At 44.3% G+C, this 27,477-nt stretch overlaps 2 protein-coding genes across 4 annotated transcripts in view; one reads left to right on the plus strand and one right to left on the minus strand.

Moving 5' to 3' along the window:
- Nucleotides 1–22,471, minus strand: part of PIGL (phosphatidylinositol glycan anchor biosynthesis class L) — a 52,409-nt gene extending 29,938 nt beyond the window's left edge. The window contains exons 1-2 of the mRNA XM_033078202.1: nt 22,210–22,471; nt 19,228–19,327 (exon numbers count right to left, since the gene is read on the minus strand). Of these exons, the coding sequence (XP_032934093.1) occupies nt 19,228–19,327; nt 22,210–22,471 (362 nt within the window). The remainder of the gene's footprint in view (nt 1–19,227; nt 19,328–22,209) is intronic.
- Nucleotides 22,472–24,318: 1,847 nt separating this feature from the next.
- The window catches only part of NCOR1 (nuclear receptor corepressor 1), a 55,365-nt gene continuing 52,206 nt past the window's right edge, over nt 24,319–27,477 (plus strand). For 2 of the 3 annotated variants that reach the window (XM_033078572.2, XM_033078574.2), the window contains exon 1: nt 24,319–24,359. The gene's annotated coding sequence lies outside the window, so the exon portion shown is untranslated. Of the gene's footprint in view, nt 24,360–24,731; nt 25,023–27,477 lie in introns of those variants that run through there. The other variant, XM_033078573.2, reaches the window with a different exon arrangement.

Consider the following 27,477-nt stretch of genomic DNA (forward strand, 5'->3'; position numbering starts at 1 on the left):
TAAGGAAAAAACTCATCTCTTGCCCTAAAACACTGTGTTCTTCAGTAAAACCTTGCTACTCTCAGTAAGAGGTTGTGTGGATTTCTCTTTCCTGTGATGACAAGTTCCTTGTCACAAGAATGGACCCTGCAGATACAGCTCTGAAAAGCAGGGCCTTGACACCAGAATTGCCTTCCCCATGTTCATCCAGTCACCCCTATATCCAAACATAAAAGTTTCATTTTAAAAAGTAGAAAAGAAATTTGCTAGGTCTGGCTAAAATTCTTAACCCAAATTTCAGTTTAAATCAGTGGCTCAGTCTCATTTCTGCAGGATCAGGCTCACTGCAGTTCTCTGACCCTCACTGCTGAGAGCAGCTGGGGGAGTTCTCCTTCAATCTCAGTCTCTTGGCACCAATCCTGCAAAGCCCTCACCTCTCTCCCCCACGGGTCAAACCTCTGCCTGCAAATGTTTTATCCTGCAATATTATACAGTGCCTCTCCCAAGGCAAATGATAAACCAGCCTTGGCAGCCCATTGTGTGGCTACTTACAACAAGAGAAGTGCTGAGTATTTGGCTTATGAAACAGAAATACAGGAAGAAAATATTTATAACAATGCTACTGTTTAAATAATGGAGACCATAATTTATCACAGATGTGACCCTTCTCCAAAATGAAGGGTTTAAATCTTGCTGATGCAATCTAATGACAAGAAGTAGAATGGACTTAATGAAGAATTCAACCAACTTCCATTCTGAATTGCCCCCTTTTATTGCCTGCCATTTTGTATCCCAAAATAGGAACAAAATTTGCTTCTTTCAAGCATTGTTTGTCAGACTTTTCAGTGCTCAGATTTAAAAACTGATTGATAGGAAAATATCAATCCTTCATCCTAAAAGAAATTGAGCAGTTCTACATTAAACAAAATTCAGTTAATCATTAACAATTAAAGATGAGAAAACAGTGTGGAACTCAGACAAGATTTGTTATGCTCACAGTCACATATATAGAATATAGAGAGTGTGTGCATGGAGGGGAGGATGTGTCATGAATTATTTCAGTGCAAATGGCAATTGCAGAGAAACAGACTGCAACACTGAAATGAGAAACCCTCAAATGACTATACAAGGAGTCTGCAGGTACAACGAGATTGAGTTAATATGTGACTGGTTAGAACAAGGGGCATGACTTGGCATGGAACTGTAATCAAAATGTTTTCATTAAATGCTTCACTTGGCACAGAAGGATCAGATTCACCCCAAATCCCACTTCAGTGGCTAAAAAGGTATTACATTTTCCTGTGCTGCAGTAAGAATACTTTTTTTTTTCATTTTAACTAAAATGGACTGAAGAAGCTACAAGAGGTAAAAGATGCTCAATGATGTCCAGCAAAGAGTTCATTTCCCTTCCTCCTGATGCAATAAAACTGGAATTATAAAACACCACCCACATTTGCTCATCTAGTGCACATTAGGAAAAAGGTGAATATGCAACAAATGAAAACATTCACTTCCTATTTGCTCCAAGTTCTGTTTTCTCCTTTTAAAAAAGCTGGGGTTGCATCATCTGAACAGCATTTCCTTCAGAACAAACTATCTAGTCTTCAAAATTGGCTTCAGTATCTCCACCAAGAGCAAAAATAAAACTCCAAATAAGTATAATTCATCAGACTTCTTTGAGATACTGAGTATTTTTTGCACTCTTTTACTGATTATATGAAAATTCCTGAATGTGTTTAACCATTTGCCAGCATCACCTACCTGCTAAGAGAACATCTTGTTCTATTCACAGTTGTTGTGTGTTGGGAATTCTGCATTGCTGCCACTCTTTGTGAGTGAGGTTGAGTTCTCTTAAATAAAATTCCTACCTGGTAGTGGGGTTATGTTAAATGTACTCCCAACCTTAAAGTGTCCTTTAAGGAACTGATTCTTTTAAATAGTCTGTTCTAATCTGAAGTACCACATCTACCACCTCTAATTCAGGCTTACACTGCAACTGAAAAACTTTGTCATTTCATGTACACTGTTTGAACTAGGGCCAAGGGGAATAAAACCATTAAGGTTTCACGTGAGCTCAGAGAAGAAAGACTTCTTTGGTAATATAATTACAGAGCACAGAGCTCGTAAGAGGAAATGAACTACAGGGATTTATTTGATTAGACTTTTTTTTTTTCCCTTTTCCTTTTTAATGATAGCAAGGGCTCTCCTTCCCCCACCCCTTCCAGACTAACAGTAGATGTTAAGCAAATTGTTGGCAGGCAGGGACAGGGACTGTGACAGAGGGACACTGTTATGGGATGGAGTGTGTCCAGTTCAGTTTTGAGTATCTCATTCATCTTGGTTGTTGCTGCTGAGGAGCCCTGAAAACACTCCAGCTGTATGAACAGTTTGTTTGTACAAGGAGCTGAGGCTGTGTCCCACCACATCACTTTTCCAGCACCAGGACAAAGCTGGAGCAGGGATCTGTGAGCACTGCACGGCTGTGCAGCACTCAAGGGCACTGACCAGTTTACTTGGTTGTCTTGGTAACGTTGTGGCTGACCTGGGCTGACCAGATCAGTGTGACTTAATCATCCTAAGAAGGAAACAACTGCAACAAGTGGCACAGCTAATTACTGCAGGTTCCCTCCCTGCATGGACTTCCTCAAGCTCGTGCCTCACGTTCCCAACCTTTGGCCTGCCTAAGCATTCAAACCGTTCTGATTGTGCAACTCCCTGGGACAACCAAGTCACCTCCAGCACTTACTGTGCACTCTGTACAGGATCTGGATCTGTTCAGTACCCACACACTCCCTGGGATCCCAGCAAGCAGCAGGTTAAAAACTGCTATTTACACTGTGTCAATATTGAGGATTTTGCTGACAGCCTGTTTGTTACAATGCAAAGTGCATGTTTTACCTACTCAGTGTTTTTAAACCCTGTTTTTCTCTCTGTCTGTACAGAAAAGCAGCTGTGGAGATCATCTGTGGGACTAAAACAAATGTGCCCTGATATAATCATAACAGAGCTGGAGGAAAGGCAATTTCAGCAAAAATCTTGACAGCAGAATCTGCTCCTGTTTAAGTCTGACCTGCTCTCCTTGCAGAAGCAGCATGACAGAATGTTTTGCAAAAGATTTGTATTTATATGCTTGGCTGTCAGCTCTGGATGTTGCTCCTTGTCTGTATAATAATTACATGGAATGCTCAGTGGAGATGTTCTCTAAATTGAAATAAACAGAATCAATACAGACTTAACTGCACTGTCACAGCACATGAATAAAACACGCTGATGGATTCTCTTGGCCAGTGTTCAACAGGGATTTGCTCATTCTATTGCTATGCAAAGTGCATGTTAAATGGTGTGCCAGCAGTTGAAAAATGCCATTTCTGTCTAACTCTTACCTACTGTTGTTACCAGTGGCTCCTAGGATTCCACAAATAGAAAGAATTGTATATTTATCTCTGCCACACAGCACAAAGGAAGGAAAAGAAACATTTTGGAAAGTAGCTATGTACAATGGTTAAAATTGGGTAGGGATCTAGGGGACAGGTATTATATAAAAAATTACCTGACATAATTTTACAAGTTAACTCAGAATCCCCTACATTTCTTGTATGTATTCCTCCAACATCAAACCATTCTTTTTTTTTTTCATGCTGCCTGATGAACTAACACTGCCTCCAGGACCTTCACTTGGCTTTGCAGTTTATGTATCTTTTAGGTCTCACAAAACCACAGCCCAGCCCCTTCAGGTGGTCACTTCCTTCACGATCCCAGGCAGACAAAGGTTGTTTCAGTTCACTGGAAGGCACTGAAGCATGCACAGGTCTCATGTGATTACAGAGAGCCTGTAATGCCCCGAGGCCACTGAGACTGTCAACACAGCTGTCCCTGTGTGCTGAGACAAATGTCCTGCTGGGCAATCCCTGACTCAAAATGGAAACACAACTTCTGAAATGGATTAGGGCTAAGGACAAGGACTGTAAATAGGCCAGGAAGGCAGGGAAGTTCATTAGGTATTACTAAAGGAGATTCTATTGAGCTGTTAGGAAGTACCTTGACCCTGGTGCTGCTCTGCCAGTCCGAATATTCTGAAGGATTTTACTTCTCTGGTCACCTGTTGCTAACATAACATAAAAATGAACATTTTCTGAGCATGTCTCAGACACAAAGACCACACAGAATACGTATAAAGCTCACAAAGAAGGGAGGTGCAGAGATCTGCACTCTAATGGAATAATTAGCTCTTGAGAGAAAAGCAGTGTTGCTGCATCAGCACTGCTCCCACCCTCACCCAGCCCAGATCCTCACCCAGCCCACACCTTTACCCAGCCCACACCTCCATTTACCACTCACCACCTATCCCACACCTTCATCTACCCCACACCACCTATCCCACACCTTTATCCACCCCACACCACCTATCCCACACCTCCATTTATCCCTCACCACCTATCCCACACTTTCATTTACCCCACACCTTCACCCAGCCCACACTCCCAGGAAAATCCTGGCTGCAGAGCTGCAGTCAAAGGCAGAAATTCTGTTTCCTCTGCAGCAGAAGCAAACTGGAGCAATCCAGCCCCTGAAACCACTGAACAATCTCCTGAATGCACATCCTGAGGGTTAAACATCCCCAAATAAATTACAATTACTGTTAATGCAGATCACTTTAAGACCAAACGAGTCTGGGCAACATTGTTTAAACATTAAGTTCTGCAGATTTATTTTTCGAGTATCTCTTCATATTCTTTCTTTTTAATTAATTTTCTGGTCATCTGTGGCTTAGAAAATGATTGATTCAGTAGGTATCTGCTCCCACATCTGGGTTTTCTTTAAACAAAGTCACAAAAATGATGAATCTTCTCCTATATAATACTTCATTGCTTCCTATGTTCTTGCTTTTGGTGTTTTAATCATAACTAGAGACTCACACTCCCATCTCAGCAAGTACAGTATGCTGGATAAGCCAAAAAACTATTTTCAGTTGAAGGCTTGCCCAGACATCTAATATTTTATCAGAAAAATCTGAAATTTTCTTTTGCTCTGAGTCACTCAAAAAAAATTTACTTCATGGAACATTTGAAATGGGAAAAAAAAAAACCAAGGGAAAGCAGCCCTGTAAAACAGGAGTCTGTAAAACAGAACTGGCAGGAGAATTGCCAAGCTTGGGTCTTGTCCCTGCCAGTTCAGCTGCTCCAAGGGCCAGGGAGTGTTGGTGACACCACAGCAGTGCCAGTGCCACACAGAAAATCCAAACCAGGCTGTGGGGAGGGCCAAGCCAGCAAAATTCCAACCTACCTGTTCCTGCAGCCCAGCACAGGTGGGTTTCAACCCACTCATTTTAAAGAAGTGATTTAGTTCTTTCTAAAACAACTCTCTTTCTAAGGATAGAATTTAATTTCTCCAGTTTATTGTATTAACAGGGATGAAGTGATGCATTTGTCTTCACTAAATGAACTTTTAGTCATGGTTTGTGCAATTCTGAGTTGAAATGGAAGCTGGAGCTCCAAATCATAACAGTGTTTTATAATTGTTTCCAAACAACTGGGTAAATTATATCAGAATTCTAGAAATAATGGAAAAGCTTATCAAAACACAGTATTAAAAACTAACACATGCAGTAAACAAAGATAATATTAACTGTAGTTAAGGAGATAAAGCAGTTGGTTTTGGATCACACATGCTGTTGAGGCATCTAAAAAATTAGTAGAACAGACTTTCACATCTATTTTTATTCACAGACCACAAGATGAAAAAGGATTTCCTCCTTCAGTTTTGAATGAGCTTCTCAGCTCTGAATTACTGAGTGTCTGATAAGACAACTCAAAGGAGTCACTCATTCTAAAATAGCCTAGTGCTAAGTGAGAGGACTGCATCCATTCTGTGGTTTTACTTTCTCTTAAACAGTGGCTGGAAAAAGCACAGTGCCTGCCTCTATAATTTCATGTAAGTTATGTTAAGAATATATGGATCTTAGTTCTTAGTACAGATGGTCATAAATGCACATTAAATCACAATGTTTAATTTTAAACCATTAAATTTAACATAATAAAATATTAATAATTGTAATAAATTTTGATCCGTGCTGCTCCAGTGGCTTTTGGTTTTACAGGGGAAAATCAGGCTTGCCAGGTAATTAATTCTTATGACTGATTGTAGTTATTATCAGTGTCAGAGGCTTTTAAAGCCAGCAGGACCTGTGGTCATTATTCTCATACAAAATGTGTGTAACAGTTCAACAGATCCTGCCCAGCAAATCTCTTGCCAGTGCTGCTCCTCCTGTATGACCATCAAGTCATCTCATGGATAAAACAAATAGCTCAAGCATTTCTAATATCCATTATTGGGCCTGTTCTCCACTTCTTTCATCATTCTGGTGGCAATTTCCCAAGTATTTTACACCAAGCTATTGAACTAGAACAAGAGACTCAAACAACACCTGAAGAGGCAACAACAGCTCCTTACTCCTGTCTGATATTCAAAAATCAGGAAATTTGCATAGGTGAAAGGACACAGTGCAGTGTTCCTTGAGTTGGGCTTAAAATCAAGGACTCTGGGCTCTCATTTGCACGTTCAGAATCCTGAATTCACAAATGAATGTGTGACAATCCTGTGTAAGGATCCCTCACAGGCAGAGGGAGAAGAGGAAAGAGCACAAAGGTGCAGCCTCAGCAGACTGGGCTGGTCCCACTGCTGCTGCTTTAATGTACAACAAAGAACTGAGACCCCTGTGCCTGTCCCAGGTTCTGCTGAGAGGGCAAAAGGAGCCTCTGGTCCTCTCCCCACTGAGCTGAGCACGGGTCTCAGTGAGTTCAGTGTTTGCCCTTGAACTGCTGTGGGCTGCATTTGGCACTCTGCTTTTAGATCAATATATAACCTAGGAGTAATCTTATCTGGCAGGAACAGGGGGGCTGTGGGGAGGGGGAGGAACACAGCCTCAGAGGTGAGGAGAGCAACTCTTCTAAATGTTAATGGGTTAAGAATAGAAAGGTCAAATGCCTGCCTTATCAGAAGGCCCCAAGTGCAAACAGGCACCCAGCTCAGCAGTCAGAGCACCAGCTGGGTATAAATGTCAGAAGTTAGTTACTGTAGCTGTAAACACCAAAAGCAGGATGGTGTAACTGGGAAACCTCCCAAGACACTTCTGGTTTATACAGATCACTGGGAAAGTCCAACTGCCAAGCCTGGCTGGAAATCCCTTCAGTTTTAGAGCTGCTGTGGAAGCAGAGAGCACCTGTGAGCTGTGTGGTGGCCCCACTGTAGGAGGGAGTGTTGAGTGTGTCCTGTATCCAACATCCTGTGCTGCCTCCAGACTGCTCTTGCCAAAACTCACACATTCTCCTGGAATAAGGATGTATGAGCATGGAGACAGAAACCTCCTTACCTCCCTGCAGGTGCAGAGGGCACTGAGCAGCAGAAGCTGCATGAGGACTCTGAGCACAACATCCAATGGATTGGGGTGGAGTAAGAGATGAGGCAGCACAGTATAAAGATGTCTCCCTTAAATACTAATACATTTTTAGCCCAATTCTAATTAATCTTCTTATTGGCATCCAAGGAAAGAGGCCAGAAGTTGTATTACAGTGGGCAGTAATCTTCTTGCAGATACAAGCAATCAACTTGCAGGAATGATGAAGAGCACAAACACACCCTGGTGTGAGAGTTTCTGTGAGGGGTCTTTGCAAATCACCACCAGTGCTTCCAGCCTGGCACCTTTGGCTTGCAATAATTGGTCAATAAAATTAAAAAGCTGATTCCCATGCTCTGAAAAGACTGGCAGTGAGCAGCCACGTTAAGAACAGTGCTGTTTCCTCTCTCCTGGTACTGGGACTGCCCCAGCAGAAGGTTATCTGAGTTTGGGAAACAGGTACAGGATAGCTGGCACAGCTCCCTGCTTTCTGCAGAACAAAGAGCACCATTCTTGTCACCCTGCTCCAGGCTGTAAACAGCTATCAAAGGAGGGGGTTAATTGCCACGTAAAACACGAAGAAGGAACAGTAACTACAAACCCAGCAAGGCTAAATATATTTTATCCCACAAAAGGGATAAACAGGATCTGTGCTCATAGCTCACAGCTCGTATTCTGACCATTGAATAGTTACTTTAATTGGTAAAGATAGGGTTACATTTAAAAACAAAAAAGGAATGCACCCATTTGAAGCCATTGCTCTTTGAAAGATGATTTTTTGATGTTTGTACCACAAAGTGACACTCTGCAGTTAACTGGCCAGGCCTCCAGCCCCAGCCATAGAGGAGAACATCATAACCTACTTAAATCTGCAGGCTGCATCCTCCCTGCAGCAGAGCTCCCAAACAGCACAAATGGCTCATTCCCTTCAGCAGCATTACTCGGCATCTGTTTATCCCCCGCTCTCCTGGCAGCATCTGCTCCTTTGCTGACACACACGAGCTGCTCCTCTGCATTACCACCCTCTTTGCAGTCTGGGAACTCCAGTTCATCCATCTGAAAGAGCACAAATATTCAGCAGCACACGTTTCACACACATGGCATCACTGAGCTCTGTTAACAGTTCTGTTCAACCCTGAAGCTACTGGATTTTCAGTGACAGCTCCAGCATGTTAATGACTTGGGATGTTTGCTGAATTCATGTAGGGAAGAAAAAGCTTTTATAAAAATACAACGTTTTACCTTTTTCTATTCACAGCAAGAATGACCAAACTTATTTATCCTATGAGTCACATCCTGAAGGCTTCACATGGCTGACAGCCTGAAGAGATATAATATACATTCTGGAGAGCCACTGCAGGGGGGAGAGAGGCTTTTCATCTCTCATTTCTTGAGCTGAGAGTTCAATTGAACTTGGTTCAATTTAGGAATAGGAAACACAACCCAAGTCTTCCAGCAGCACAATGACATTTCCCGAGTTGCTGCAAATTTGAATGAAATAATTTGCCAAGTCTGAATGAAGCTGTGGAGATTCTGCCACAACTCCTCTGTTTCATTATGCAGGAGGCAATTTTGAGAATGCTGCCTCAGCTCTGCTGTTTATTGTGTGGACGTGTCTGCCTGCTACGAGTCCTGTCACTGCCTCTCATTCTGACACACGCTGGCGTTTTCTTGGCTCCCAGTCACAACAGGGGAAGAGCACCAGGCTGTTGCAGAAACACCTCCTTTCTTCATCCCTCTTGAACATGTTCACATTTTAAAGATGATTCTCTGAGGACATTTCTTGCAGCTGAAACTGTTTTATAGAGATTCAAAATTGGACAATTAAATGTATAGCCTACCACAGCATTACAGGCAATCCAGGAGAGACCATATGCAATTTTCTGACCTGTGTTATTTCTATGCTGTCATCATCCTGAGGCATTTGATATGCTGCTCTTTGGTTTAAACCCAAGAATGGCATCTGAATTTTTACCATCATAAACTTTCTCAACAGACTTTGCGTTCTCATTATTCCATCCATGCAAGCCACAAGGATTTTTTTCCTCCTTAAATGTCCAATCTGCAGGCAATGGTTGTGAAACTCCATTATTTCCAGGAACTGCTGGCAAACCTACTGCTGTCTGCTCTTCTCAGTATTGCCTGTATTTTCCTTGTTCAGCCTTAAAAGCCAAACTTGGTTTGCAAAAATGTCTGGGTTTCTTGATGCCAGAACTGAATAAAGAGCAGAACGGGACAGAATTAGATGGTTTTATTATACTGAAAAGCCATTAACTCACATTAAAGTCTGTAAAAAAATAAAGAGTATAAAACTGGAAATAGATGCTCAGCCTTAAATCTTATTACTCAGAAATTTTCCTAGGCATTACCAATCTTTTTGGTAATGTCTTTTAAAGATCCACCTTAAATCTTTTTAAGCTCCACCACCCTCATCTGATCCTTACAATCAAAACAATGTGGAATATTTTTGAAGTTATAACTACTTGGATTCTCATCACTCAGTAAAGTGAAAATAATCTGTAAAGAAAGATTGAATTGTCCAATATAGATGTTGTCTGCCACAGTTTGGTTTCCAACAGGCAGAGATAAAGAACAGACAGGTATTCTCAGTTTCCTGAGAAGAGAATCCACAACAGGAAATGCAGCCAAGAAAGCAGGGAGATGTGACAAAGATTGTGATTATTCAAATCCTTCATCAGCCATGATGATCCAACAGCTACAATGGAAAACTCCTCACCTAAAGGTTATCTGCAGAACCACACAGTGATCTCAGCCACACAGCAGGATCTTCACAGAAAGCAAGGAAATTACTCCAAACTTACACTGGCAGGACCAAGATCAGAACCTGACCAGACCCAAACAAGAACCAAGCAATGCCACAGGCTGTAACAACAATCAGTGGGGTGTAAAGGCAGTGAGACCTCTGTGGTTCCAATGCACTTCAGTGACTGAAAATATTCCAGCACTGTTGTTCTTTCTCTCCAAACCATCTTGGACCTCATCCTGTGCTCCTGATCACTCCTGACAGACAAACTCCCAATGGCCTGAGCTTCTTCAGCTGAGTATTCCCTTCCATGCCATTTGGGAGAGCTGTCATGTACAGAGCAGTGTGTGAGGCTGTGTCCTGGGAAGGGGGAAGCGACCATCCATGATGTCAGCCCAGTTCATTCCTAAATGCAAACCACATTGGGCTGTCGAGCACAATAATAAAAACCTGCTGACCTAGTTTCCTGCAGAACAAAATCCTCTGTCTCCCCTCCTCCTGTGCCAAACCTAAATCAGATCTCAAAATTAACCCTTTGACTAGCAAGGAAAACTCTAATAACGATCCTCAACACTCATACAGCATCTCACACCATGAGAATAGCATGGAAACAGCAACTGCTCCATCCCCACAGCTCTGCAGAAAGGGAGGGTTATTGCAGGATGAAAGTAAACCCAGAGAAGTCAGAGACCTTAGCAGACTTCAGCAGAAAATTTATTCTCTTCCTTCCAAAGGATTTTGAAGCTCCGTGCTCCAACTGCTTTGTTTGTAACATTTCTTCTATGCAAATATAAAACCTTCATTCATGATGTGGCAAAAAAACAACAGCACAGCTCAGCTCTTTTAAAAACTGCATCAAACCACTCAAGAAAGGGCCATTGTTCCTCCCAAATTTTGCAATGTCAACTTGCAAGTCCTTTTCTGGAAGATGAGAGCCGATTGTGTCTGCTCCAAGTGTCTGGCAAAAACATTCCCTTGTAATGGCTTTGCTTCCTCAGTGATGCAATGTTTCATTTGAAGGGATGCCTGGGGGAGCTTCAGAATGCACCCAGAATGCAAAAATAACAGGGCATGTCACAACAAACTCAGCCAAGAAAATCCAAATGGGAATTCTTGGGCTGTAGGATGCTTTGCTGCTGCTGTAGAGCAGAACCCACTGCAGTCAGGTAGGAGCAGTTGGGGAGCCTCAGATTCCAGACTGCTGAGAGCACCTTTGCTGCCTCCCACTGCCACTGTCAGCTGGAGGAGTTTTCAGTCATGTGTCACAGAGGCTTTTATAAACAGAACAGTGGAGATTAACAACTGCTATAGAGCTTTACAAATGGGTATTTTACAATGAGGTGACCAATGTGCAACCTGCAAGTGGAATTGCTGACTGCAGCCAGAGCTTTCAGCTGCTGTAAGAAAGACCCAGCACTGAAAAATTTAATCATTTGTGGCTCCTGTATGAACTGAGAGAGCTTTGCCTACATCCAGACAGCACCCAGGACCTGGAAGGACTCCAGAGTTTCCTTCAACAGCGTTTGAACAGAGAAGGAAACAGGAAAGTGACAACTACAAGGCATGTCAGCAATGCCACTTCACCTGAGAAGAGGTTCCTGTCTCTGCCACTTTGTCAGTCTCTGCAGGGAAGCTGTTAAGGCTTACAGAGCAAAGCACTTAATACATGATACCCTCCAGGGAGTTTGAAGTGAAGAACAAAGAACCTGGATTAGGGAACACTGCAAAGGTTGTTGTAACTATATCTGTTCTCTGGATGCTGCATCTTCACAGGTGAACTCCACAAAAGCTTCTGCTCCACCTTGGAAATGAGGAAGACAAAAGTCTGAGTTCCCACAGACTTACTACTAACATTGGTCAGGGTTAGAAACATGATGATGGAAAAAAAGCATCTTATTCATCATATCTGCTCCCTGAGGGGTTAGGAGTTGTGTATGCTTTTTTTATTGACACAAACAAGTTTAACTTCTATTGTCTTGCAGAGGAAGAGAAGACTGAACTCAGTTCTGGCTCACACATCATCTGCAATTCCAGCCAAATCCCAGCCACACAACTTTTATTACTGGGAGGATGTCAGAGGCAAAAGACACAGCTGGAAACTCAGATCCCAGACTGAGCTTTGCTGTGCTGGCAGGGAGACAAATCAGTTTTTGATTTGTATATAAACAGAGCCAATCTGAACTGGAAGGTCATTAAGAGAAAACACATTTTACACAACACCCATTGTACAGTTCCCCTTCCAACTTTCCCCTTACCAACTTTTTTTTTTTTTTTTCAAACAAGACTTTGTCTTCTCTTGTTGACTTTCAGTGACAACTCCTGGGCATGTGAAGTCAATGGCCAACCCCCAGTGGAATAGATGGAACTGAAATTCTTCAGACTGGATTCCAAAGGAGTTTGCCCAAGAGAGTCTGCCAATCCCCTCCTCTGCTTTCCAATACCTGCAGAAAATGCAAGTCCATTGCAGCTGCAAAGGATGATGTTTCCAAAGCATGTCACAGCCTCAGATCTCAGATTTACTTTAACTGAGGCATTCACATTTTCTACTGCAGCTACAATTGAAATAAGATTATGAGAATCCACAAAGAAACCACAGAGTTCTGTGATCAAGGCGTTAACGCCCGATCCATTATTGTGAGAAGGCTTTCAGAGCATTCCCAGCAGAAATAGGAATATATTTTCCCTGAGTAAGCTTGCAGGAATGCAGAGATTCAAAAGCTTAAGCAGAATCACTGCTAGATTTTTTTCTGTTTGTTCCTCCTTTTTGATTAACTTGCTGTGATTATTTGATATAACTGTTACTCTTTAAGAGTAAGAGTTAAGCATTTCTCTGAAAAAAGATCTGTGTCTGCCTATAATGAACAGCTGCAGGCCCAAATGAGGGACTAACAGAGGTGTTGCTGGGCTGTCAAAGCAGGGAACCTTCAGAAGCAAAAGGAAAGTGCCTGTCATTCTCTATTAGTTCCTCGGGGTCAGTGTTGGCAAAACACACTGAACTGTTCCACGTGTAACCAGCAAAATAAAGAGGTTGTTGTAGTTTGCTGTGCTTAAAAGGGGACTCCTGGGTATAACTGTTGAAAATAGCTTTAATCTAAAGACTGTATCTTTCTATAGCTTCCTGGAACCATGAAGAAAGTCCTCTCAAAATGTTTTAACAGGAAATCAGCAAACCCAAAGACACTTCCTTCTGCTTGGACACAAGTGTTCTAGTGACAGAATGGCTCCCAGCCAGGAAATCTGTGTTCCCAAGAGACTGCAAAGCTGGGACAAGAACCATCTGCAAATCCAGGATGGCTCCTTGGAGCTTTCTTTGCTCTGAAGATGATGCCTGTCTTTAATGGATGTGGAGGACTTTTCAAAAATCATTCACGAAAGAATAGCAAAAGGCAGTTCTGAATGAACTAAGAATGAACAAAAGAAAAAAAAATCCTTGTAATGGATTTTCCTGTTCTCCTGCATGTCCCTATCTTCAGCCCCAGACTCCTGAAATGCAGCCATTATGCACAGCTTTATTTCTTTTCTTACCATAAGCTTAGCAATGCTGATGGCTTTTAAGTCAAATCAAACTTTCATCAGCTTCAGGAGATGGCTGCGATCCCTCTTCTCATCTTTCATGTTTTGAGATCAGTATTTCAAAGTTTTCATTCTGCTAAAATCATCTTGAGAATTAAAAGTATAAATTTCAATGCAGAGTATTTTGATTTGATTTCCATAAAGTCCTCTAGCTGTACTCCTTCATTTCCCCCTGCATTTATTCTGAGCCCTTGGCTTCTCTGGCCAGGCTCTTCGTCTCAATCAATCCCAGCAGTGACCTCAGTGTCTCTGTTGACATCTGAGGGACAATCCCTGAGTATTCCCAAAGGTACCATTGCCCTGCTGAGGGAACCCCTGAAAGGATCTTTTCCCCCTTCCCACTTGATGGACAGCAAGGAAGTTCCTTCTGCTGGAAAGCTGAGGAAGGATCTGGTCCATGGCAGCCCCAGGGGGAAAAAGGGCAGATTTCCTTATTGACAAATAAATCCAACTTAGGACAAAATAGCTAAACCTAACTTAGTGCAACACAAAGCTTTGTTTCAGAGAGCAGCTTTCCTGGAGGGCTGTGAGACAGCTCAACCCCCAGAAGAATTTCCTCTTACATTATTGCACAGAGCAACACTTACAAAAGCAGATGCCTGAAGGCAGACTTCGATATAATCCTTTTTATAAAGTGTTCTGAGGTCCTAAAATGCCAGCAGGAACTGCCACGTGGGAAAGTACTTTGAAAAAATTATCTATTTAGAAATGTAAATAAAAATAGGTGGCCAAATCTTTTATTGTCTTCTCAGAAAGAAAACAATTTACATTTCCAGAAGTACACTAAACAGAAATGCAATTTGGCTACAGATTGATAAATATCAAGGTCCCCACCTGACTGCCAAAGTTCCTTATTGTCATGATGCAGCTTGGTAGTGCTCAGGAGGATTTTGAGTGTGTTTGGCTGATTTAAGGGATGTAGGATGATTTTTCTCCAATACACACTGAGCATGTGATCAATTTACATGTCAGATTTCTGCTTCCACAGATGTCGTTCTTAATTACAGAAAATTCTTAAAAAAAATTAAAAAGATCTTTACAGCATTGCTGGGATAAGGAAGATGAAGGAAATCCCATCACTCACTCCTGAAATATGCAGCTCTTCCAGAATAAAGCATGGCAGCAATTTTAATCAGCACACAGATCAGCTTTTTAGAATTAGCAATAAAATAAAATGTCAAACTATCATACTACAGGGAACAAAATGTAACTCATTACCACAATTACTCCAGCAGAATTAAAACTATCAACTACTGATCCCAAAATGTGAAACATTAGAACAGGAAAGAAGAAATATTAGGGAATAATGTTACCTTTGTGATAGAAACACACAATAAGTAACATAAACATTTTGTAGAATCCCACAGCTCTGTGCACTCAGCACCCACATTCCCATCAAGAAACCCAAGGACAGCAAATCCAAACTGGATCAATGGGATGGATTTAATGACTGTGCCAATAAATTCTAATAAAAAGGCTCAGATTTCCAGTGATATATTTTGTCCTCTGAAGGGCCTGAGTGTTTTTGTATCTTTGTGATCACCACAACCAGACACAAACACTATTTACTTAAGGATATATTTTTCCCATGACCTTACAGACTCATTTCTCTGTCATGGAGAGGTCATGGAAGCAAGTTTGTTAGAAGTTAAATATGAGGAAGTGCAATAAAGCCTATCTATCTTATAGGAGGAAAAAATGAGTCCAAGAGCACAGAATTATTACATAAAAATGTGGGGGAAAAAAAAAATATTTTGAGCCTCTGCAGCCTCATGAAAATAGCCTGTGATAGTGCATGGGCAGATGTCCTCTCTCCTGTGCAGTGTCTGATCAAAGCCCTCTTGGACTTCAGTGAAATAATAATAATAAAACAGCAAAGGGAGTGCAATTTCCATGGAAACTTGGAAAGAGATGTAACATTGTTTGCCGTAAGCGTCCGACTGTGAATGGAAAATTTTCCAGTTTACACAGATCTCAGCTATTATTTTCTTTGCAGAGCAAACTTGGGCCAAATATTTTCTGTCATATTAAAGATGCAAATAGTCAGTTTTACTTTCTGTCCAGAACAACTGTGCACAAAAGCTTCAGAATCCACAGTAAAACATCTGATATTTATCTTTCCATGAACCCAAAACACACATTAGAAAAAAAGAATTATTTGGGCTTCCTTTTATCTGCTTCTCTTCAGAAAGTGAAGGCAGCTCAGAAATCACCTCCTGTTCATGTGCAATGTTTCAGACTAACAGCCAGAGCACTGCAGATGTGCCCACTGTAAATGGGAGCTTAACTCCAGGAAAATCTACTGTTGAAGCACATAAAAATAGACGAAAAGCACAGAGTTTACATCAACATTTATGTAATAAATGAAGTGATTTTTATCTTACATGTTTCAGAACTCACTCTCTTTCTACTCCTCCCTTACCCAGCAGCAGGAATAATTGTGACAGTCCAGAAATTAACTTTGAACAACACAAGCCCCAGTTCTGAGCTGGGCTGCTCCAAGTGTTAAGTCTTGTGTGGGAACAGTAACAAAAATGGATTGTGAAACTTTTCTCCCCTAAATGCAGCTGGCTGGTGTAGTGTGGGAGCTGTGATAATGACATGGCAGCTCAGGGGACACCTCTGCAAATCTGGTGCCTGACCTGTACAAGTCACAAGTTGGAAGAGTCCAGAGCTCAAATCTAAATCAGTCTGGAACGTGTGTGCATGCCCAGACATTCCTGCCCTTCCCACTCCTGGACATGTCCCACACAGCAAAGAACTTTTCTGCAGGAAATTCACAGTGATCTCAGATCTCTAGGGCTGAAATGTGGCTACAGCCTGGGGCCATATTTGTGCAGATTTGAGCTGTCTTTAAGCAAGATAACAAACACAATGACAACATCAAACAGAGCTCCTGAAGGATCAGGGCAGAGCAGCTGTGTGATAGAGACTGAACTGGTCCTGCTGGCAATCCTGGGTATATTTGAGAGAGGCATTGTTTAAGGCACTGCTTAAGAAGGATTTGGTCTTTAGCACAGATGTCATCACAGGCTGACTGAAGCTTTCTCCTCACAAGTTCACACACAGCCCCAAATGTCATGTTGATTTTATACCTGCCTGCCCAGTGAGATGACAGAGCAAGTCAATCACCTGGCTCTGCAAATCTACTTCCCCTTTTACATCTTGCAAATTCTACTCACTCACTTGTAGATCACACAAAGAAAGAGGAAGCAGCATGACTCAGCTCCCCACTACAATGGCTGGAGCAGATCCAGACCTTGCAATCCTTTGGGCTTTCCTTACCAAAACACAAAGCTGCAGCTTGGCTAATGTAAAGCATGCAGTGTTTGTGTAAGCAATGGGAGATGGGCAGCAGGCCAGCAGCTCTCCCAGAGCAATGTGCTCCTTCCTTACATTGATGGCAAATTATCTTCTGAAGAGTTCAGCAAGGAGCAAAAGAGCCAAAGGGCTCTGATCTTAAAGTGCTAAGGAGGAGCAGCCTCCTGAGCTGTATTCTGTAGGCACGAATTCACATTGAAATCTAGTGGTAAATAATGAATTACTTCAGCAAGTTACACATAATGCCATACCAGCAAATATTTTTGTATAAGTTGTAAATTACATAAGTCTTAAGAGACACAGGAAAACTATTGACCCTAGGGAATCCAAGAACTTGGAGAAAGTTTCAAGAGCCCTGAGTCCCAGTGTTTTGTCTAAACCACTGGAAAAGAGTATGTAAAAATCACCTGCACTAAAAATTCAGTGTGGTCTAGAAATTAATTCTGATCCTCTACCAGTCTGCTAGCACCTGATCCACAGATGTTTTTCATAAAGAGCACCCACATGGTGAGTTATGGCCCAGTAAATAGTGCACTGTAAACACACTTAACATCACTGTGTAAACAAGCTCGGAGCAAAATTCATCAAGAACTTCACTTCATTTACTCCCTGAATGCACAACAAAGTTGAAGGATTTGATGGTTATCTCATAGCAATCTAACTCAGAGATAAAGAACTCAAATCTAAACCTGTTTCTTGGAACAATGATGTGCATTCCAGCCCAGCTCTGGGCAATGGGATGGCTCTGTCATTTCAGGCACTGCCTTCACAGGGGGGAATCACACACCAGAACAGAAATGTGTGCAAAAATAATAAAATAAGAAAGAGGCATCAACCAAGAGATTTCTTTGAAATGGCCCTCACCTTCCAGGCTGACTTCCAACAAGCAGCTCCCTGGGCTGTGTGTGTGGGGTGACTGAGCAGCATCATAACTTGCATCACTCACCAACCAACCTCACATTGCTCCAGAGGATAAAAGGCCAAGTGGCTTCAGGGCTCTGTTAACGTCAAAAGATGGTTCATTGAGCAGACTTTCTGCTTAGCAAAGCTGAGCAGCTTTTTCCTTATTCCTCCCCAGAAGGTTTTGGGCATTGTCATATGCTTGTACTACAAAACTTGCAGTTACCCAGAGCCAGTTCATGAGAAGTGAACGGAAACATCTCTTTTCATTCCAAAGGAAAAACAACTTCTATGCTGTTTTCCTCAGCAAGTTGAAAACTTGGAGAGAAACCTCAAGCTAAAAAAAGCAAAGAACTCAAAAAGATTCATATTCTGGACTGTGGTTTCTGCTGCCTTAGCTCAAGGGAAAATATGGTCATGGGAAAAGGGCCTGCCTGGAGCCAGATTTTTTTTCAACTCTGACTCTTCTAGCTGGAGTGGCTTTAAATCAATATGTTGCTATTATTTCTTCATATACAGAAATATTCTTTATGGGCTGTGTGATAGTTGTTTACAAGTGAAACAACCACTTGTATCATGTTTCCTAGCAATCAGTGTCTCATTCAGATCTTATACACAGACAGTGATTGGGTAATTTGAGAGACTTTTACAACATTAGTTCCAAGTTTCACTGATTCAAAGTGTTAAATCATCCTCCCAGAAGAGAGGTCCTGCACAGAGAACTGTCAGCTTTGTCACCTACCTCTGCAGCTACACACAGCTAAAAAAACACCACCACACCTTAGAAAAACAAATCTTGCATGGCCTAATTTTGAAGAATCTTACTGTCATGTTATTGTGAACTGTCTTTAGTACTGCAGTTCACTTTTGTCTTTAGCCAGGACTAAAGCAGATTGTAAATACAAGAGAATTCCACACTAACCCTGCAAAGACCACCTACAGACAAACCTGCCCCAGGCAACTCAGAAAATTTCTGTCTAACACTGCAACAAGTTGTTATACAACCCAATGTGATCATGCTGCCCAGACACACCGTGCCAGATCCCAGCAAGGGTGGTTATCATTATCCCAAATGCTGTATGAACAGAGCTTCACTTAGGAATTGTGATCCCCATAATTGTCTTTTGCTTTAATTAGGTTTATGAGAAGAAAACTTATTAACAAAAATATCTAATATTGTCTTTCTTGAGATTCCTTAAGGCTTTTCAGAACAACACAATCAGCTCTTCTGAATGTTAAAGTGAACTTCAACCCCCTTTAAAACTGCAGTGGAATTCTGCAAAGGAAAACTAGTTACCTGTGATCAATGACTGTGACATCAGAAGCAGGAATCCCCAGGACACAACAACTCTGTTCCAGCTCTTTCTTACGAATCTCTCCTTGATTGTAATAATTTCCTGAAAGCAGCAAACACAGCAACATCATCTAATTCAGTTTAAGTTCACATCAAATAATTCAGTATCTTCTTCCTTGTTCCATTCACAGAGGAAATTAAGGCAGAACTGATATGGCAAGATTGCAGGAACTTACAGAGGCAAAAGGAGATAGAAAACCTAATCAAGATAAAGGCAGTTGGGGAAAGTTGTAACAGAGATCAACAACTAACAGGGAAATGAGATTCATTATTTTAAAAGACTGCCTCCTTCAAGAATTATTTTCTTCTCATCTTGCCCTGACATTCCCTTATTTTTTCTTGGCATCAGCCATGCAAAGTCCCTGCCAGAGCTGTGATGCCCCTTCCAGAATGTTGCTCTATGCAGAGCAATACTTGCAACTCAATTTTTAACTTTGAAGCAATAAAATGAAAAAAGTACAGTTGAGTATTAATATGTGATTCAAGTCTGTATTCAGCTGTCTTGAATTACATTAGAACTTTTTATTGTTGTGGGTGTGAGTCATCTAAATCTAGCATTTCTCTGGAGCAGTGTTGCAATGTGAGCCCTCACTAGTGAGCTTTGTAAAATTTTCAAAGAGAGAAAGAGTAACTAGGCAAAAAACCCCACAGCCTGTGAGTGAATGACTTTGGGAGATTGACAGTGACTGACTGAGGGATGAACCTTGGATTGCCAGTTCCAGCTCCAGCAGAATGAAGTGTGCAGCTTGTCTGGAATGACTGAGGGCTCACTGCAGACTGATTTTCACCAGCCCATTACAAACACAGTGCTGGAAGGTGACAGCTTTTGCTGCAGTGCAGTGTCACAGCAGACTGCAGGTGATGCTTCATCCAAACAGCCCCACTGCTCTCCAAATACCTGACTTCTGCTGAACTCAAAGCTCCACAGCTGCAGAAACGTGTCAGGACATCAGGAATATGTCAATGCTCACAAGAAAAACAGGGCAGCTGCTGAGAGCAAATCCAGCTGAATAGCTGATGCTGCTGGACCTCATCCATGGAGCACTCACAACACAGCCAGCTACTACAGAGAGCAAAGCACATTTAGACTGAGTTATTAATTCAAGCCAAGATTATTCAGCGTGTCAAGGACTGATTTCTTTTTCCCAGTGCTGTAATTCTAGCTCATTTCTAAGTCAAATTGATTGATAACTGAAAACTGCAAGTACAATGGTTTTTAAGTAATGATTTTGTCTCAGTGTTAACAATTTGCAGTGTCTTTGATCAACTCACTTGTCATCATCAATCACTCAAACAATGAGAGGATGAACCATCTGAATCACCCACAAGACTAATCAGAGGCTTTTAAAATAAAAATCTCTTAGCTCATAAAGGTGCTCTCCCCTACATTTCCTTACAAGTGAGAAAGTACCTAGAAGGAAACATCAAACACACTGAATGTGTCATGCCACTGAGGCAGGAGTAAAGAAAACTCAACAAAACAACAGAAACACAACACTTCTTTGGAAAGTTCTCTACCAGCAGCAGTGTATAGAAACTGAAATGGCAAAATTGCACTTCAGTAATCTCCCCACAGCTGTGGAGAAGCCAGATGGGATGCACAGACTCTGTCCCTCAGCAGAGACAATGGAAGCTCTGCACTAAATCTTGAATGAAGCCACCAAACCACTGGGCTCCAATAATTTAATCCCTGTCTTCTCACCTGGATGGTCTGGCAAGACAGAAAGCTTTGGAAATGACAGAAATGCTGGCAGTGAACTGGCTGGAGCTGCCAAAGGCAGAGGGGGCTCTTTCCCAAAGCTAAGCAGCTCTCAGTGTAAGAATTCTGGTACTTCAATATGGTCTGAAAGATCAATTCAGATGAGGTTGTTCCTTATGCACAGAACCCTCAACAACGGAACAACTGCTCAGGTGTCAGTTCTGCAGAACAACCTGGAGCTTTAGCAGATCACAAGAAGAACACAGAAGTGTCATGCTGTGAAAAGTTCTTGTTCTGGGCAAAGAATGGAGCCTGTAAGAATCTTTCCACTCTATTGAGCCCCAGCAAGGCCTCAGCAGCAGTGCTGCTTCCAGTTTGTCATCACTGCCCTTCCAAAAATTACATGAACCAAAGGAAGAGTCCAAAGGAGAGTGATGAGAATGATTAGAGGTTTAGTAAACATGATCTATGAGGGAAGCCTGCAAGTAATCAGGTTGTTTAGTCTGGAGAAGATAAGGCAGAAGAGGCAGATAACAGTCCTAAAATACGTAAGAGGCTGTTACAAAGGGACACTCTGATTTCCACATTCCTGTCAGGCATGAAAAAAATAAACAAACAAGCTTAAATTACACCAGTGACTCAGGAAAAAGTGATTGAGGGAAAACTAAAGCAGCACGGACACAGACCCCACAGGCTGAGGCACCTCCCCGGACATTCTGGAGAACAAACATTTGTCTGCAGCAAATGAAGACACATCGATGCTGCCTCCAGGTCAGCTGGAGATGGACAGCACAGCCTCGCATTCCCTCCCGGGCTGTTGTTCCATGGATTACAATGCAAGTGCTATTTTTAGATGTGTTACAGTGAATGTATCGTGACATTAAAACTGGATCATCCAAACAAGTCCTGTGCAAGACGACAGAATTAGGAGATGCCAAAAGGCCGTGCTAAACAGCACCTTTGACAGCTCACTGACACCGCCACGCAGCCTGAAAGTGCCGCAGTGTTGCAACTTTCAATTTGAACACGTTCCCCTCTGTTCCAACACGACACGCTCTTGTAAAGGAGAGGGGAGGCGAGAGGAGGCAAGGGGTGGGGAAGGGCGGGCCATGGCCGCCCGTGCCTCAGTTTCCCCACAGCCGACCACCTTCCACACGTGGGGAGCCATCGCGGCGGCCTTCCCGTGCCCCGGGGGGGGTGTGGGTGCGTGGGTGGTCCCCGCTCACCTGCGGAGCAGCAGAGCACGGCGGGGGCGGCCCCGGCGCTGCGCAGGCCGAGCAGGGCGGGGGCGAAGAACATGGCCTCGTCATCGGGGTGCGCCGTCAGCACCAGGGCGCGCCCGCCCCGCGCGCACACGCGGGACCCCGCGCGGCCCCGGCGCAGGCGGCGCGCGCCCCCGAGCAGCAGCAGCGACAGCAGCAGCAGTGACAGCAGCGACAGCAGCGGCAGCGCCACCGGCGTCCCCCAGCACCACGGGCCCGCTGCCATGGCGACCGCCCCGCGCCGCCGCCGTGCCGCCCGGAAACGCCGCCCGCGGCACGAAGGTTCCGGCGCACCAAAGGTCCCACCCCCCCCACTGCCCTCCTGTCCCCGCCTCGGGGCGGGGCCGCTCGGCTGCTGCCGCGGAAACGGGGCCCGGGCTCTGCTGCTCTTCGGGGAGATGGTGTCCCGCTACTGCTGCCCCAGGGCCCGTGAGGAGCAGGAGCTGCCCTGGCCAGGCCGGCCCGGTCTCTGCCGAGAGCGGGGCCCGAGGGTGTGCACTGAACCGGGCTGTGCCTCTGGGTGAAAGCTGTACTGCCCTGACACTGCCGGTACCTCAGTAGTGATTAATAGTGAAAAAGGTCGAGCTTTTCAGCGAGCGGTACCTTCTATCCCTGCTGTGGAATAAACGTGTGTTAAGGGGAAGCTCAAAAGCAGGGCAGGAGGAGCTAATTTTCAGACACGTTCTGTGGGCTATCCTGAGAAACTTCTGGATATGGTTTAGAAGTGAAGTCAACCACTGGAGAAAGCTGCAGAGCGGGAGACAGGAAATGTTAAAATAAACATGAAACAGTCAATCGAGGGCTTGGATACTTTGCTTTTCCAAACGGGAAATATGGAAGACAAGTGTACGGAGCAATGGTGGAGTGTGGGAGCTGGGTGGGTTAAAGCATAGAATACAATTTAGAAGAGTTCTGAGGAGCAGCTCGGACCTCACCAGGTCTTCCCTGGCTTTTATTTGGACACCTTTAACTTCCAAGTGATTCCAAGTGAGAATCATGGGCTTGTGTTGGGATTAGAGGCTGCGAACATCAGCCTGGCGATGTGCCGTGTCACCGTAGCGTGGCACTTTTAAGCAGTGCAATAACACAAGCCTTGGTGCGACACGTGTCTTGTGGGTGATCCTGTTTGCCACATGGCGAGCCCCAGTTTTTTCAGTCTGAACCGGTAATCGTGTGGGCACCCATCCTGCAAATGCGGGCACGACTTCTCCATTTGATGGCAATTGCGACAATGAGGTAATCTAATCTTGCCTAATGCCGTATCTTTCCCATAGTAAACCTGAATAGAGATTAATTGGTGACTTTAGCACATCCTGAGTTCCACATCTGCGCGTACGACGCCGTGCAGATTTGAAACTCCTGAAAATGCAGGAAACGAGTTACACACTCATTCTGGGGGAGGAATGAACATATATTTAAGGAGATTTAAACCTCTCTCACATTTTCAGAAGTCATTCATCGCTGAGGCACGGGCCCGAGCTCAGGGACAGCGCGGGAAGCACCGCGGACGGGGCGGGAAGAGCCCGGCAGGACCGGACGGGCTCCGGGCGATGCTCCCGTGAGGGGTTCCTGAGGCCGCGCTCATCGGCACGGGCCCCTTATGGGTTATTATCAATTTACATCGGTCTGGCGGGGCGCTGCAGCTCCCGAGCGCTCCCAGCCCGCAGCCGAGCCCCGGGAGCCCCTCACAGGCCCGGCCCCGTTCGCCTCATGGCGGCCGCGCCCCCCCCGGCCCTCAGCGGGAGGGGAAGGAGCCCCTCCCCGCCGCACCGGCCACAGGTCCTGGCAGGGGCATAGCACCCCGCCCTCCCACCACCGCGCTCTCCGGTGGCTTGCCTCCACCTGTTGCTGCCTGTGCATCACCACACATCGGCACGGCCCGGGGAAGGGGAGAGCCACCGTGGCCGGTGAAAGGTACCGAGCCGCGGCGCCGCGGTTTGTTCGGTATCTGGCAGGACCTGGCGGGAGGGGGCGGAGCGCGCGGGGCCGGGGGAGGGGAGGCAAGATGGCGGCGGTGGCGGCGGCGCTGAGGGTGAGGTGAGACGCCGCGCCCGCCCAGCCCCGCCGGGACCCGCCGGCACCCGCCGCCCGGGCCGCCCCCGCGCCGCGCCTCGGTAAGCGCGGGGAGCCCGGCGGGGCGGCGCGGGGGGCAGCGGGCTGAGCGCCTCCGCTGTGAGGAGGTGGAGAAGGAGGAGGGGGAGGAGGGGGAAGAGGCGGGGGCCCGGCCATCCCGTCCTCCTCCCTCCTCACGGGGACGGAGCCCTGTGGTCTCCGGGGGGAGGGCGCTGGAGCCGGGGGGCCCGTGGAGCGGCCGCCGGGGGTGCGGGGGGTGGGCAGATCAGGGCCGAGGGTGCCCGGTGCCCGCGGGGCTCTCCCCCCATTGACGCGGAGGGTGCGCGGGGGGATGGCGGGGCACGGACGGGTGGCCCTCGCTGGGAAGTTTCTGCAGAAATCCCTGAGCATCCCTCTGCTGGGTGTTCGTCCTCGCGCTGTGGGCAGGAGAAATGCAAGTTAAAAAAAAAAAAAAATTAAAAAAAGGGTCAGTTCTTCAAAATCGTCCCCTTGGAGCCTCGGCCAGGAGCGCGGTGGTTCCTGAGGATGTGCTGCGGCCACAGCTCCGTGTCGGGAGAGCATCGCTGTCAGTGCCGGGGAGTTGGTGCTGATGCTGACGCTGAATTATTCATATGGGACCTGTAAACATCCCCGGCTTCTGTCATCTCCGGGCTGCTGCAGGGCACAATGGAAGTGGCTTTTGCTAGAATTATTCTGACTTGATGGTAAAGAACTTCGTGCTTGCGGATTTTGCTGTGCTTAGGAAAGCTGTGTGTATCAAGTTGGTGGCAGTTAGGCAAGATTCGAGGTGGATGTATGAACTGTCCGTGTTAGACAGGCTCAAGTAAGCAAGTTGATATTGTGAACACTCTCTCATCCAAAATCTGCTTCTTCATGTTTCACAGATATGGTCTTAACAAGTCTGTTACCTTTAAATATTGGTGTAACCTAGGACAACTTATTACAGAGGGGATGTCTAGTCTTGGAGATTTGATTTTTGTGGCAGTATTCTTTCATTAATTTTTGATACAGCACTGTAGGTATGAACTGTTGAAGCTCAGATAGGAATTTTTATCCTAAGCAGGATGATTTGAGAGGTAAAAAGCAGTGCAATTATACCAGAAACTGATGGTGGTAAATGGGATGGCAGAGTGTAAGTGCCTGAAGAAGTGGACACAATTATGTCCCTGCACACAAGCACCGTGCAGCTCTGTTGCAGTTTTGCACTGGAATTTTATTCCGCAGAATGTTGTTATTCCTGATTAACTAAACAACCTTGACATTTGGAAAGGAAGTCTGGAATATTTGAAGTGGATTTCTAGTCAGCTGAAATGTGGTGTCTTGTGTTGGGGGATAAAAGACCTTCGTGCTTAGCCCAGGGATTCAAAAGTTCAGGGGAAAGAAGCCAACTGCAGTGACCCTTTTTTGTGAAAGCGTGGTTAATTTTTTCTTTACGTTGCTTTTCTTTGTGGCATGGCATGGGCTGCTGAGGAAAGAGAGTTCTTTTGTGATTTATGTGCAGGGTAATTTGTCTGTTTGAAATACACTGTTCAATGTTGCACTGAAATACCTAAACTTGTTGCTGAAATGTGGGAAAGAGCAGCGTTTTGTAATCTCCTTTCTAAGAGTTATAGTGTTTGTTTTTAACGTGGGGAGAGGATGTTACAAGTGTTTGCTTCCACAAGTGCTGCTTCTCTCCAGCTTGTTAATCATTGCACCCATCAGTTAAAAGTAGCTCTCCAAATTGAAATTACATGCACAGAATCAGAATATATTCATTTTGCTACGTTGTGCTGCTGTTTTGTTTTGAATACACTTTGTCTCCTACAGCCTCTCGTTTTAGTTGCTCTTTTGGGGCAGACGTGTTTTTCATTATGATCTAAAAGGATCTACAAAAGTCTCTCAAAAGCTGTGGTAGAGGTAGGGACAGACCCTAAAGCTCCTTCCCAAGCCCCTTTGCAGAGTCCTCTGCATCTTCTGAGTTATTTCACTGCTCAGTTGTAGCATGAATGAGAGATGCTCGCAGGGAAGGGAAGCTGCCTCTGCTTCAGCTGCTGTTAAATGCATGAAAGCAACTGAAAAAAAATCTTCTGTAGCAGAGAACAATATTGCTTATAAATAAGAAATTTATACTCTTTCAAGGCTCTCAGCAAAAGTTCTGGTGAATTGTTTTATTCCTCTATATGACCTTTGCCTATGAAATTATTTTAATGAAGGTTTTCTTGCCTGATTGAAAATACTATTTAGACTTTTGGTGTGTGTAGTGATTTACATTGAAGATTTAACAATTGTTGAAGCTGGAAGGGGTCTGCTCCTCGTGCAGGTGCAGTGCAGCACAGAACAATCTCAAGAACAGACCTGTAACCAGACAGTGGTTTCATAATGCAAACAAACGTTTCCTGGATGCCAGGCTTGAACTCTTCAAGTCATTTATGTTCTTTAGTCAAATCTGAATCAGTGTTTCAATATTGGGCTATTAACTGAACATGGTACCTTCCCTCCCTGCTGTAACTGGTCCAGATAAAAATTCTGACCTGTGCAGGACTGCTATCTGTAAATATTTATTTTGTGATACTTCTAAATTATGCAAATAGCCAGGACAGTGCTGAACGTGTCTTCCATTTCAGTGTCTCTCTCCCTCTAGTAATGAATTTCTGTGAGGTTCCCTTTCCCTTCCATGCTCCTTCAGTGCTGTCCCAGTCTGTTAAATCCCAGCCTGGGCCTGCTGGGGCTCTGCTCAGTGTTGTGTGAGACAGAGGGCTCAGTCTTACCTTGGAGCTCTGTTTTTCTTCCCAGTATCCTAAGAGATATTCCCATGTCCTTGTCCAGCTCCATTCACAGTGTTGCCCCTCCCAGACTGATTGGATAGACCTTTTTTTATTTCTTCAGGCTGGAGGAAGATGTTGGTCTATGTGGTTTTGAAGTCTGCAACTTCACCTGCTTAGGATTGCAGAAGTTATTGCAAAATTTAAGATACTCTCTTAGTACAAAGATGCATCAGCCATCTCTGAAAAATCCTATTGTTCATAATTTTCAGCAATAGAAAATGCAGAAATGAATGTTTTATGCAGATTACCTGGAAATACTGCTAGCCAGGACTTAAAAATTCTGTGCATGTTGAGTGGCTGCTCTTGGGTAAAACTGAAAATGAAAATACAGTCACAAAGGTGTTGGGGAAAA

Source organism: Catharus ustulatus, chromosome 22, assembly GCF_009819885.2.
Source record: "Catharus ustulatus isolate bCatUst1 chromosome 22, bCatUst1.pri.v2, whole genome shotgun sequence".
Classification (NCBI taxonomy): domain Eukaryota; kingdom Metazoa; phylum Chordata; class Aves; order Passeriformes; family Turdidae; genus Catharus; species Catharus ustulatus.